Source organism: Heptranchias perlo, chromosome 10, assembly GCF_035084215.1.
Source record: "Heptranchias perlo isolate sHepPer1 chromosome 10, sHepPer1.hap1, whole genome shotgun sequence".
Classification (NCBI taxonomy): domain Eukaryota; kingdom Metazoa; phylum Chordata; class Chondrichthyes; order Hexanchiformes; family Hexanchidae; genus Heptranchias; species Heptranchias perlo.
The window spans coordinates 15,949,077-15,962,442 of NC_090334.1; the positions used below are offsets into that span (position 1 = coordinate 15,949,077).

Genomic DNA, 13,366 nt, shown 5'->3' on the forward strand with positions numbered 1-13,366 from the left:
TCCCATTTGCCAGGACCTGTGCCATTTTTTGCCTTTTTGTATGCCCTTTCCTTATGTCTTATACTGTCCTTTACCTCTTTAGTTGTCCACGGCTGTTTTTTTTGGCAAGTAGAGCTCTTGCCCCTCAGGGGTATAAACCGATTCTGTATCACGTTAAATGTTTCTTTAAACATTTCCCACTGATCATCACTCGTTTTACCCATTAACAGATTTGCCCAGTTTAATGTGGACAGTCTCTGTCTCATCCCATTGAAGTCGGCCTTACCCAAGTCTAGAATCTTTAGCAGCTGATTCACTTTTTTCCCTTTCAAACACTACATTGAACTCGATCATGTTATGATCGCTATTGGATAGATGTTCACGCACAGTTAAGCTGTTAACTAAATCTGGTTCATTACTCATTACTAAATCTAGTATGGCTTGCCCCCTTGTTGCCTCTAGGACATACTGCTGTAGAAAACTATCCCGGACACACTCAAGAAATTCACTACCTTCCTGACAGTTGCTAGTCTGCTTTCCCCAATCTATGTGAAGGTTAAAGTCCCCGATTAAGACCACTATGCCTTTCTTACACGCTTGTCTAATCTCTGCACGTATACAATCTAACACTTCAGAGCTGCTGCCAGGGGTCCTATACACAACTCCCACTATAGTCTTAGATCCTTTCCTATTTCTCAATTCGACCCATAAGGTCTCTGTTGGCTGCTTATCTCTCATTATATCCTCCTTTATCATTGAAGTGATTTAATCTCTAATCAGTAAGGCTACTCCTCCCCCTCTTCCATTTTCCCTATCTCTTCTGTAGACCTTATAACCTGGTATATTTAGTTCCCAATCCTGACTATCCTGCAGCCATGTCTCAGTAATAGCTATCATGTTATACCCTCCAATTTGAATTTGTTACCTGTTTCTTCAGATCTTCTTTTGCAGGTTTCTTAGCTGTTGGTACGTGTATATGTACAGGACTGTGCATCTGTGAATCTTCAGAAACCCCATACACTGACTGATATAAAAAAAAATTCTCAGTGTCAGAAATGCCCTGATTGATCCCTGTTTCATTTTCAAACTCTGCCACAAAACAAGTACTACATTGTCCAAACATAAGCCTGGAAATCAGTGACTTAAGATAGCATGAAATTAAAAAAAGGTCATTCGCCCCATAAAGCCTGCTCCTTATAAATGATACTTACATTTACATAGAGAGCTTATCACATCAAATCATCTCAACATGAGTCATGCAATGAATTACTTGTGAAGAGGAATGACTGTTAATTGTATCCATATGATTTATATCAATTAGTGTTAATTGTAATCAGGTGGTGTGTATCAACTGGTGCTCGCTTGTATCCATATATAAGAGCTTATCTAGGGTGTGGTGTGGGTAATGTGGAGCTCTGCGAATAAAGGCTTGGAAGCAACTGAAGACCAGGCTCTAGTATTCTATCCTTCACCACTGGGCTAGTCAATTTGTAACAGTGACAATCTTTATATGGCCAAATGCAGCAGCCATTGCGTGTCAGTAATGTCCCATAAATAGCAATGAGGTGACTGACCAGTTCACCTTTGTTTGTTTGTTGTTGGTTGAGGGAGGAATGTCAGGCATGACCTTGAGAAAATTCCCTGCTCCTCTTTGCATCGTGCCACAGGATCTTTTAAGATCCATCTGAATAAGAGGGTGGGAGTTCGGTACAACATCTCGCCTGAGGAACATCTCATCTGGGTAGCACCTCTGACAAAGTAGCACTCCCTCAATACTACATGGAGTGCCAGCCTAGAGTGTATAGTCAAGTCCTAGTGTGGGGCTGGAGCCCACAATCTTCTGCCACAGCTGAACAACTAAAAAAACCAATGTACATTCCATGTGCCAAATCCCTCTAGCTAAGATGGGGAGCCTGGCATGCAGGAATATTGTGGATGCAAAGTGGATGCACCATGTTGGCATGTCAATGTGCCACGTCACTGAAGGTGCCTACTTGTCCCATTTTATTCCTCATTCAAAGACCAGGGGTTATAAGCCCTGAATTGTGGTTATCTAATGACCATGCTCTGTTCTTTTTTAACTCCAACTGCTTAGAAATAGTGAGAGTCTCCTCTGCTCTTATATGACTGTTCTGCATTCTTATTCCCATTGTTTTCAGAGAATTTAATAAGATTTCCTATCTGTCTAGATTTAATTGTAGTCAGTGGCACTTTTTATTGTGAAACTGAATAACCCAAGGACCATCTATTTCTTAGAGAAATCTTCTCATTTCCTCCTTGGGTTGGTTTTTACCAGCTGCACAAACATGGAAAAGTCAGGACATTATTGCTTTTTGTTTTACAACTGAAAGGTATTTTTGTTGAATTCTTTGTAATAAAAAATTCAAAGTTTGGCATAGTAAGCCTTTTCCTAAGCCTCTTCCTCTCCCAAAGACATTGTCATCGCTGGGGTGCAGTTCACACAGGGGCTAGCCTCCATCACTTCGCCTAAATGGCCATTCTTCATGCTTGGACTTAGGTCGTGAGCTTTGTTAGGCTAGTCCACCATGGGGTAACCACGTGCCTAATCCTGCTGTCACCCGTTGTCCGCACACACAGGTACTTCCTATTGATGGTTACTGGAAAGCAACTAGCAGTGGGGACCCCAGCAGATTTTCCCCTCTCAAATCAGGGGGACGCTGAAGCAAATGTTAGTGCTAACTCAACACAGACTGGGGATTGAATGAGGACCTTCTATGTCAGTATGACTCAGCAGTATGCCAGGTAGTGCTTTTAGCAGCTGAGGTTAGACTCCATTCTTTAAAAAAAATGAGAACAAGTTTGCTGAGGAGAATTTACTGTATTGTTTGGCTATATAGTTCCAATTATTCCATTCACATTTTAATTACCAGAATGACAAGTTGCTGTCTGTTTTAATTAAATTTTTCATTCTTTTTCAGCATCGAGAGAGCACAATTTAAAGCACAAATTGATCTGTAGGTACCATGACAGTGATTTGTTTTGCTAAAATCCCATTAAATATTGAACATAATTCTTCTCTGGATGAATTATGGGGAGGTTGCATGTATGTACCTTCTTTACTTTGTTCGGGTTTTTCATCCTGCGACACTTCCTGATGTCCATCTCAGTGGTATTCACACAGCCAGGCTGCAGAGAGGATATTAAAAGAGGGTTTTAAAAAGAGACTGTGAGAATCGCAATGGATTATTAGCTTTTCCATTGCTGGTCACAGAGTTTGCTTTCCGTGTCTGAGGTGTGATACCATGGGTGCAGACCACTACCTCCCCCAATGGCCATCATTCATGTGTGAGGCTTGACAGTGAATGACAGCTGGTCATTTGACCCTGGAGGACATCACAGCTCACTCAACAGTTTCAGCACTAGTCACCAGGGGGTAAATTTTAATCGGGAGACAGGGAGAGGTTGGGCGGGGGGGGGGGGATTCCTGATGGGAAACCCGGAAGTACAGGTTTCCCGGAAGTCCTTACAATTTTGACGTAAGGACGTCTTTTTTTTTGTAGGTTTCCTGCCGGACAGGCCAGCCTAGATTGACAGGCTGGCTGTCAGTTGGGATGGTAGAACAGCCAGGGAGTGGATGCCAGCAGGTAAGTCTTAGAAAGGGAGGGGGGTGGGGCTCGGTCATCGGTGGGGGGTCGGGCTCGGGGGGTCATCGGGGTGGTCGGGGATAATCGGGGTCGGGGATCATCGGGGTCGGCTGATGGGGGGTCAGGGATTATCAGTGGGTCGGGGGTCATTGGAGGGTCGGAGATCGGGGGGGGGGGGGGGTCGATCACGTGTGTGGGATCACTGCAGGTAGGTTTGTTGAGCCTGGAAGAAGCACTCCTACTCCTCCTGGCCCACAAGCAGTGCAATAAAGGCACTTACCTGCTGATCCGGGCCTTCTCGCCTCCTCTTATGTGAAGTGAAGCAGAAGGCCCGGGAATCCCAGCCCTCAGGAGTTAAAAATAAAAAAGCTGTCAAAATGGAGGCCTGCAGCCTCTCAAAATGCCTTCACTGACCGATCCACCTCCTGAGAGCGGGTTGATCACCCGCCCCCCCGACCTGCCACTTAAAACTGGAAGTGGGTGGGTTGGTCAGGGTGATTTTCCCTTTCCTAAGCTAGGTGTGCTGAGGCCAGCTGTAGCACTCCAGTGGAGACCTCTTGTAATATACAATTAGAGGCGATCTCAATTGAAGTTTTCAAGATTATGAATGGAATTGACAATGTTGATCTGGATAAAATTGTTCACATTGGTGAAAAGTTCACATTCCTGCGGACACAAGTTAAACATTGGGAAATCAGAAGAAGCCATGTGGATCTTTTTCATCCAAAGCTTAATACAGCTGTGGTGTGGGTTACTGGGAAAGGTCACTGCAGCAGACAGTGTAAATTGATCCAAGACACAATTAGACAGGCTCCTGCACAGAGGGATATGGTGAGAACGTGATAGATGAGATTGATTGTTTGGACATAACACAAATACTAACGATGAAATGAGTATCTGCCTTATTTCTGTCTCTACTGCTTTTCAGAGGGCGCAATTCCAATTAAGGAAAGTAATCTTCTATACATTTTCATGAATATTTATCCAGACATTTTTGAATAAAATGATCTATAAAATATTAAGACAAATATTTGAATGTATAAAATTCTCCTTACTGGAAAGCAAGTAAATTTTTTTTAAAGGTTATGTTATCAATACTGCTTTGGCCATTGTGCCTTTGAACTTTCATCACTTGTTCTTACTAAGCTCCAAATATACCATCCTATGCTACTTTTTCTCCACCCAGCATCCCCCATGTTGAAATCAAGTATCATCATGCTGTCTCCTGTGGAACATAAATCAAGCGGGTTCTATAAAGTGCAGACAATCCATTTTGCCAGGTTACCAACCAGGCAAAAAATCATGAGCCACACATGCCTGAATTTCTGATTTGAGCTACTGCGGGTGAGGCTTCTTGTTGGAAAATGACCCCTTATAACTACACCAAACAAATAAGGGCTTATGGTAAAGTTTAATTATACTCACAACGGGTCGATGGACATCCCAAAATGCTCTTTCTTGACTGTCCAGGATCTTCCGTTCCGTTTTGTCCTTTTTCCTGTCAATTCTAAAAGAAAATGATATTAACTTCCAAAGGAAGCACTGTATTTACAGGATTGTTACTTTTCAGTTGTACCTAAATCATGCAAAAATAACAGTCTCTTAAGCTGCAATAGCGCCTCTTTTTTATAAGTGAAATGCTTCTCTATATGTGATGAGCAATGATAAGAAGTCTGCATGGCCTTAGAACATGTACCATGTAATCCACCCCCTTTCTGTGCTCTACAAAGAACCACCAATTCCATCGCTCTTCAGTCCTTTTCAACTGGCAGTCACCAAATTAGCTAATTTACTAAATCAGAGAAGAGAATCCCTCTTCCTTCTCGCAGCAGGGCTGCCAATTATTGCCAAGTCCAAAATTGAATAGGGGCAGAGTTGGCACAAGGCAGGGCAATGGGTAATGGCTTGAGTTCTGATGATTGCTTTGCTAATAATGAAAATTCATTGCAATCCTTAACTAATGATAAGACTACATTTAAAAAAAAAATATTGCTAGGCCGTTAAAACCAGACTTTTCAGTCCAAAATCAGATGGGTGGCAAGCCTGTGTTTCAACTTAGCTTCCAGGGAAGATTAATGCATTTTCTCTTTGATCCCTATTATGAACATACATACCAAATGGAGCTCCTCTACTCAAACACCATCTGTGGGAGAGTGGAATCTAGTGGTGGCTCCAATATGGAGCAAGGCCTAAAAATGGAGTTTAGAAGGATGTGAAGAGAGGAGATGTTGGGAATCCTGCTTACATTGAAAGCTTGGGTCTAGCCCTCATTAGAGAGCATAGTGTGGATTTTCCTCCTGTGTACTGCCATTGGCTACGCTGGAACTGAATATCAGGCGTGTTGTATAATGGTCGGCCAATGCGATTCCGCCTGTTTTGCGTCCCCGCCACGTCCAATTTCACCCCCGCAGGTTCAAAATGGAATTTCCCAAAGGTAATCACACTAAACAACTACATCAATCTTCTCTTTTAATACATACAGCATTACAACAAAACATTCTGCCTATGTTGGACTAATTAGGCTGCAATTGAAGACTATAAACAACCACTTTCCATGTCGTTGTGGATAAATTTAAATGCTGCAAAAATGTTTTGCACATTTGATTCCAATGGAATCTGAAATCAGGTATTTTAACCTGACACAATGGATACTGGGTCAGAAGAAAGAACGAACTTGCTTTATATCACGCCTTTCACAACCTCAGGATGTCCCAAAGTGCTTTACAGCCAACAAAATACTTTTGAAGTGTAGTCATTGTTGTAATGTAGGAAACGCAGCAGACAATTTGCGCACAGTAAGGCCCCACAAACAGCAATGAGATAAATGACCAATTAAACTGTTTTAGTGATGTTTCTTGAGAGATAAATATTGGTCAGGACACTGGGAAAACTCCTCTGCTCTTCTTCGAATAGTGTCGTAGGATCTTTTATGCTCGCTTGATAGAGTAGACGGGTTTAACATCTCATCCTAAAGATGGCATCTCTGACAGTGCAGCACTCCCTCAGTACTGCACTGGAGTGTCAGCTGAGAGTGCGTGCACATGTCTCTGGAGTGGGGCTCGAACTCACAACCTTCTGGCTCAGAAGTGAGAGTGCTACCACTGAACTAGCTTCCTAAAATTGTTATGCAATCATAACCTCAGTGCTAACAGTGGCTAAGATGCTGCTTGTGCCTGCATTATGTAAATTATTCAACTATGATTTGGATTGTGGTGGGGCATTGTCTCAATTAACTTTTCTCTTTCTCTCTCTTTAGATTCTCCTTGTGGCATGCAGCAATTTCTGGTTGAAAGGGCAGGTACTAGAAGGCATACAAAGTCTGCCTGGTGACTTCTCCTCTCTCTAAACAGTTGAAAGTGGGACACAGAGGACCCACCATGTAGAAGCAAAAATAATGTGCTTTTTTAACAAGGATAATTGTAGTAAGCCCAAAAATATCAAATCTCATTTCTGCTGCTTCTGCTGCAAAGGCAGGAATCCCTGTTATCTCATTTTTTATGACCTTGGGATAATGAGGAGAGGAGTTAAGCACCTGCCAATCTAGAGAGACTTGGAGCAAAAGAACAAATTAGACACTAATTGACTTCAGGACGTATTTAGAGCAATTCCCCACAGGGAATTTCTGAGCACAGGCCAGGTTAGTATTACAATCATGCTCCAGACCCAGATCATATATGAGCAGCACCATGGGAGATCAGCTCGCATATACATATACAAAAATGTCCCGTTAATTCCTAATGGTTTCTCATTTTATACATTGATAAAGTTGTTAGTTACGTACTTTACTTGGGCCTCTGCTTGCATAAAGATGAACTCCCACTTTCTTGCAAATGCTCTTTGCAACCTGGCCAAGTTTTCCTGCAGAATGAATAGTCTTGTGTTAAAACAGAAAACAGGTTTCTGTTTTTTATTACTGATATATGTTAGTGCAAGCACTGACTGGAATCCATGCTGTAGTTTTCAAAATGACTGTGTGGTATTACAATAGTACGCTGCTGATTATAAAATCGGTATACCTACGGCTTCATAATCTGCAAGTTCCAGTCTTGCTTTATTCTGCATTGTCCGCTTGCACAGGTAGATGGCTATGATTGTAAAAAAGATCAAATAATTAACTACACTGTTAAAATAACTAAACCTTTTCCTTTCTAAACATAATTTCAATTCAAAGTTTTTTCACTTCACCAATATCAATGACAAAAAGCACATCATGGCTGTTCTGCTCCTTCCCCATCCACTAGTACCAATGATAAGATACTGCAATTCATTTGTGAGATAGTTCAATTCCTGACAAACTGCATAAGTCTGCAAAATAACTTTATAGCACCTGACATCAAGTGTGTGACAATGTCAGAAGACTGGTTACCCCACTGAAAGTGAAGAGGATCCTGCACCATTTAAAGGGCTCAGATGTGATATGGCTCTGTGGCAGGAGACCCAGCTAAGAGTGCGGGAGGTGTGAGAATGCATAGGGAGTGGGTGGCATAAGGATTCGTTGCAGGATGCTAGAGTAGAATTGATTGTGATTCAAGTACAAAGATGTGCCCCTTCACTTTGGTTAAGTAGACCAAACATTCAGAGGCTGATGTTGTTCTGGCTATTTGTATAGGATAAATTGGAGTTGATGACTGTGCATGGACCAGAAGGGGTTAACCCAACACTTCATGTCTAAACAGAAGTCAGAATTGGTCAATATCCAAAGAGGCAATGTTTTCTGAGATTAAGTTCTGACTGGCTCTGGGTGAGGTGCCAGTTAGATCCTGAGAGGTTTCTGCATAGGCTACAAAAAACAGACAATCTGGTAGAATTGAGGAAGAAAATGAGCCCAGCAATGTCCAAATAGGGCAGTGTACTATTTCACCAGAATGTGAAATCTAGGATAGGTTCGATATGGGGATTGCTTGACCTTCAGTAGAATGATAGATGATGCTAGAACTGGGAACACCACTGTCTTCATGCACCTGCATGGATCCAATTGGAACTCGTGCAGCGGGATCCACTGACCAGCAGGTAACAGGTGGATATGCCGTACCTCCACACAATTCATGGGCTTCCTCCAAAAGAAATCCTCAACATATGTATTAGGGAAATCCCCAATCAATGCAGTCAGCAGATAAGTCAACCTTGACGGGGAAATTAATTTATTGTCATCAACTAACGACCAGGAAAGAAAGCTTAGAAATAGGGATGCTCACTAAAGAGCAGACTTCCTGAGGTTAAAGATGAGATATAGACAAGGCCTTGTTTCGGAAAAAGGTGAGGTATTTTGAAAGAGCAATGAAGCTACTGGTGCACCTGTTTGATAAGCTATCATGAAACGCTTGTTACTTAAAAGCGTTGGCTATGATTTCTCCCTACAGGGGAGACAAATGTAAGGAATCTTACAACATCAGGTTATAGTCCAACAATTTTATTTTAAAATCAGAAGCTTTCGGAGATTATCCCCTTCGTCAGGTGAGTGACGAAGGGGATAATCTCCGAAAGCTTGTGATTTTAAAATAAAATTGTTGGACTATAACCTGGTGTTGTAAAATTCCTTACATTTGTCCACCCCAGTCCGTCACCGGCATCTCCACATACAGGGGAGAGAAAATTGGATGGGACGGGCGGTGGGGTGGATGGGGGTTTATCGCTAGGTTACGATTGTGCAGTTCTTGGCAGCTGGCTAAAGAGGCCATTGGAAAGAGTCTGAAAGAGGTCACCCACAAATTGTCTTCTTGGCAGCAAAGACACAGGACCTGGGCAGGGTCTACAAAAATCTGAGGGAGATGTGAGGGAAGTACATGCTCTACATTGAAGGGTAAGTGGCTCAGAAGAAAGAAATTCAGTACTAGTCTGGCTCTCCCTCAGATGGGATGTTAATCCTCACAAACATGAGCAATTGTTTCTCAAATGTATTGTCCTGTTAAAGCAAATTTTTATCTGAAGAATGAGGTACATGATTGTGATTGGAAAAGCTGTCATGATTTATAGTTACTTTTAAAACAGAGCTACAGGCTTGGTTAGATTGACTTCTATAAATTTCCATGCATTTTAATGCAAAACAAAATAATTTCAAATACATTTATGTCTTATCTATGCAATGTGTCAACTTCTAAGGCCTGCAATGTAAAACACGAAAAAGAGTAACAGCTTTCTTAAGAGTGGAAGCTGCGATTTTGGTTAATATTTACGTTTTGGGGGACGGGTGGGTTTAATAGGGTACAGAAATGAATGGCACAAAAAAGGATCAAGATAGTTTAATTTATCATGCTATTAAACAAAAAAATAATAATTTGCGCTCAATAGCTTGTTTCTTTCAAGCAAAAAATTAGTTGAAGCTTAAAGGTCTGTCTTATAGTTTATAGCCAGGCCTACACATCCTCTCATTAATGAAGATAGCCCAAAATTTAATATTGAAAATGAGCAGCTTCAATTTTTTTCCTTACACGAGGTCACATAATCTGGAAGTAAATAGTAAGGGGTGAGATGGTGCCTGAGTGCAGTGCATTGGCCAGTGTGTTGCATGGTAAGGGGTGAGATGGTGCCTGAGTGCAGTGCATTGGCCAGTGTGTTGCATGGTAAGGGGTGAGATGGTGCCTGAGTGCAGTGCATTGGCCAGTGTGTTGCATGGTAAGGGGTGAGATGGTGCCTGAGTGCAGTGCATTGGCCAGTGTGTTGCATGGTAAGATTTGGGGCTGTGCTCATGAGAAACCTGCTCATGGAAAGCATTGTGAATCACAAGCTGTTGCAACATTTCAATTGCAGGACCCTGCAATCTGGTCTGCCCATTTTGTTGGAGATTAAAATCGGCCAATATTCTCAATTTAATGGTCTAGAAATGGGGACAGTCTCTTGATGTCCGTCATGTAGTTACAGCAGTAGCCTTTGACATTTTTATTATATTCAAAAGGTTTCAACACCGCCGGCTCATTGAGAAACTGGTCTCTTAAGGTATACCTAGTAAGCTGTTCAACTAGATATGTGACATCTGCAGAGGATGTAGGCGTCAGGGCCTAGAAATTCAGCCCTTTTTCCAGGCGAAATGGGGCCTACTAGGTTCCCAATATGGCGGGCAGGTAGAGCGCGCACAGTTCCAACCGGAAGTGCGCTGTCCACCATAGGCGATCACACTGACGGCAGAGACACCTGCTGGTAACATTCTATGTCAAGAATAATATTAGAGTCCTGGACTTCTAGCAGGATCTGTTTCCCATCTTAGATCACCCCAGCACAATGTGGCATTAACTGGCATAAAGGCTACTACACTATTTAAAGGGATCATGCAGTACTTACAGGTTAGTTGCTGGCTTAATATTTCAGGCTACTGCTTGACTTCTAGGTGTTTTTTGGTGTGTTGTAGCTCTTGGGAATGTTCACTTTGTAGAGTGAGAGGTTTTGCTGGCGTAGCACGGCTGTTGCTCTTTGCCTCACAAATAATCCGCCTGCAGACATGGGTAGTCTTATAGGACTGCTTTTGGAACTGGAGAATGAGGGGGAGCAGCAAGGAAGAAACCACAGAGCAGGAGCAGTTCCCAGAACAGGGAGGAGGAAGCGGAGGAGCGGGGCAGGGAACAGGAGGCCATATCCACAGAGAATCTTCCAGGAGCACTTCCTACCTCAATTGTACAGAGGAGCAATGTGTGAGGAGCCTTTGCTTCACCAAGGAGGCTGTCACTGAGTTATGTCACCAGCTGCAGCCACAACTCGAGCCTCGAACCAGGCCTGTGACTGTCAAGATCGCCGTGGCTCTCAACTTTTATGCCATGGGCTCCTTTCAGGCTGAAACAGGTGACATCAGCAACATCTCCCAGCTCACAGTATACCGATGTATCACCGAGGCTCTCTAGAGCAGGAGGGAACACCTACATTTCCTTCCCTATTGACAGAGTGAAGCAGGACAAGAGAGCACTAGGTTTTACACACATTGCAGGCTTCCCCAGTGTCCAAGGTGCCATTGACTGCTCACACCTTGCCTTGCAAGTTCCCTGTCGCCAGCCTGGCATCTTCATCAATCGAAAGGGATTTCACTCCATCAACGTATAGCTGGTTTGCAAACACAGGCAGCACATCGTGGAGATCTGTGCCACCTATCCAGGCAGCAGTCATAACTCATTCACCCTGCTCCAGTCCTCCGCGCTGCCATTATTCTAACTAGGCCGACAAGTCACTGGTTGGCGATTGGGCGACAAGGGCTACCCCCTGCAGACATGGCTCATAACTCCTGTCAGGAACCTGGGCACAGCTGCAGAACAATGAGAGCCATGCTGGCACAAGGAACACGATCGAGCAAACAATTGGGGTGCTCAAGCAATGTTTCCACTGCCTGGACCGTTCCGGAGGAGCTTTGCAGTGCAGCCCTGAGCAGATTTGTGGTCATCTGCTGCATGCTCCACAACTTTGCCATCATGAGGGACCAGCCCTTACCACCACCTGGGCTGCAACAAGTACAGGAGGAGCAGCAGGAAAGGGAGGAGAGGCAGCGACCACTAGAGCTCCTATCTGCCCGAGCTCTGAGAGACAAGTTTATCCAGGACAGCTTCTTCATCTAAGTCGGCTCTCCCATTCATTAGTCACTAACAGTCCCACAATCCTTCCCACTCTTCTTACAACTACCACCTTCACTCCAGACATATGGGTCTTACCCTCACTTCACTACAAAGATAAACATCAACACCAAATCCAGAACAAAAAACAAATTTATCAAACAAATCATGTCAGCATTGTCCAAGCAAAACACTACTCGCCCTTCTACAAGCCCTTAGTGCCAGTTTTGTGTGATCTTTCTCCTATCCCGGCGCTCCTATAAAGTGCTTCCCCACTGGCTACAGCTTGGGAGGTGGAATGCTGCTGAGATTCCACTGAGGACACTTCAGATGTCTGTGGAGAACGAGCTCGAGCACCTCTGGGCCTAGAGGGCCTGGCTACAGACTGCAGCATCTCGACGTGGGCTGCAGCAGTCTGGACCGGCTATTTGAGTGGCTCCAGCAAGGGTGCTGGCGGAGTGCCCTTTCCATGGAGCCAAGGCCTCTCTCCTGGAGGGCTGCCTCAGCACTCCCAGGGGTTTGCTGGAGACTAGAGTGCAGCAGTGATGTGATGTCCTGGAAGCCCCTTCAAACAGTGGTCCCAAATCCAAGATGGCAGTCAGCTGAGCTTCCATGCCAGCAGCCTGTGGAATCTGTCATAAGACGCTCCAACATGGTGGGTTCCACTGCGGCGCTGACCACTCGGTCCATGCTAGACGGAATGGTCTCCGTGTTCTGTGCAAAGCTTTCAGACAAGTTGGAGCTGGACTCCTCCATCCTCCACAACATTGTGCGCAAACTTGGTTGTCTGGCAGGCTGCCCAGTGCACCTAGCATTTCCCGGTGTAGGTCCATGAGCCTTCTTGGGTGGCCTGGGCCCTCGAAGTCAGTGCCTGAGTCCTCGGCAGCAGAATTAGGATGCAACCTTGGTTTCCAGTGAGCTGAAATCTGTGGTGTCCTGTCCCCTGCCCTAACTCCTGTGCACTTGTGCCCAGTGAGTCATCACGTGCAGATCCATCCTCTAACTTAGCCTCCAAGGTCCGTGTGGTGTCAGTATCTGAGATGATGCTTGTAACAGTCAGATCGAGTGACGGTGCCTCTTCTGCTATACACTGCACGCCTCTTCCTCCACTGGCTGAGGGGCGTTGGCATTCTCAGCAGCTGATATGAAAGAGATAAGGGTTAGATTGTGGTGTGAGGGAGAGCAGAGAGAAAGAAGTGAGTGTTGAAAGCTTCTGCAGGCTGTCATGCAGAGTGTGGGGTTGAGGGAGAACTGAGA

The 13,366-nt window shown here is 44.2% G+C and overlaps 1 protein-coding gene across 1 annotated transcript in view; it reads right to left on the reverse strand.

Moving 5' to 3' along the window:
• The window catches only part of LOC137326768 (regulator of G-protein signaling 6-like), a 104,270-nt gene that overhangs the window by 73,646 nt on the left and 17,258 nt on the right, over positions 1-13,366 (reverse strand). The window contains exons 5-9 of the mRNA XM_067992162.1: positions 7,605-7,669; positions 7,366-7,442; positions 5,010-5,091; positions 3,052-3,126; positions 905-1,003 (exon numbers count right to left, since the gene is read on the reverse strand). Coding sequence (XP_067848263.1) covers positions 905-1,003; positions 3,052-3,126; positions 5,010-5,091; positions 7,366-7,442; positions 7,605-7,669 — 398 coding nt within the window. The remainder of the gene's footprint in view (positions 1-904; positions 1,004-3,051; positions 3,127-5,009; positions 5,092-7,365; positions 7,443-7,604; positions 7,670-13,366) is intronic.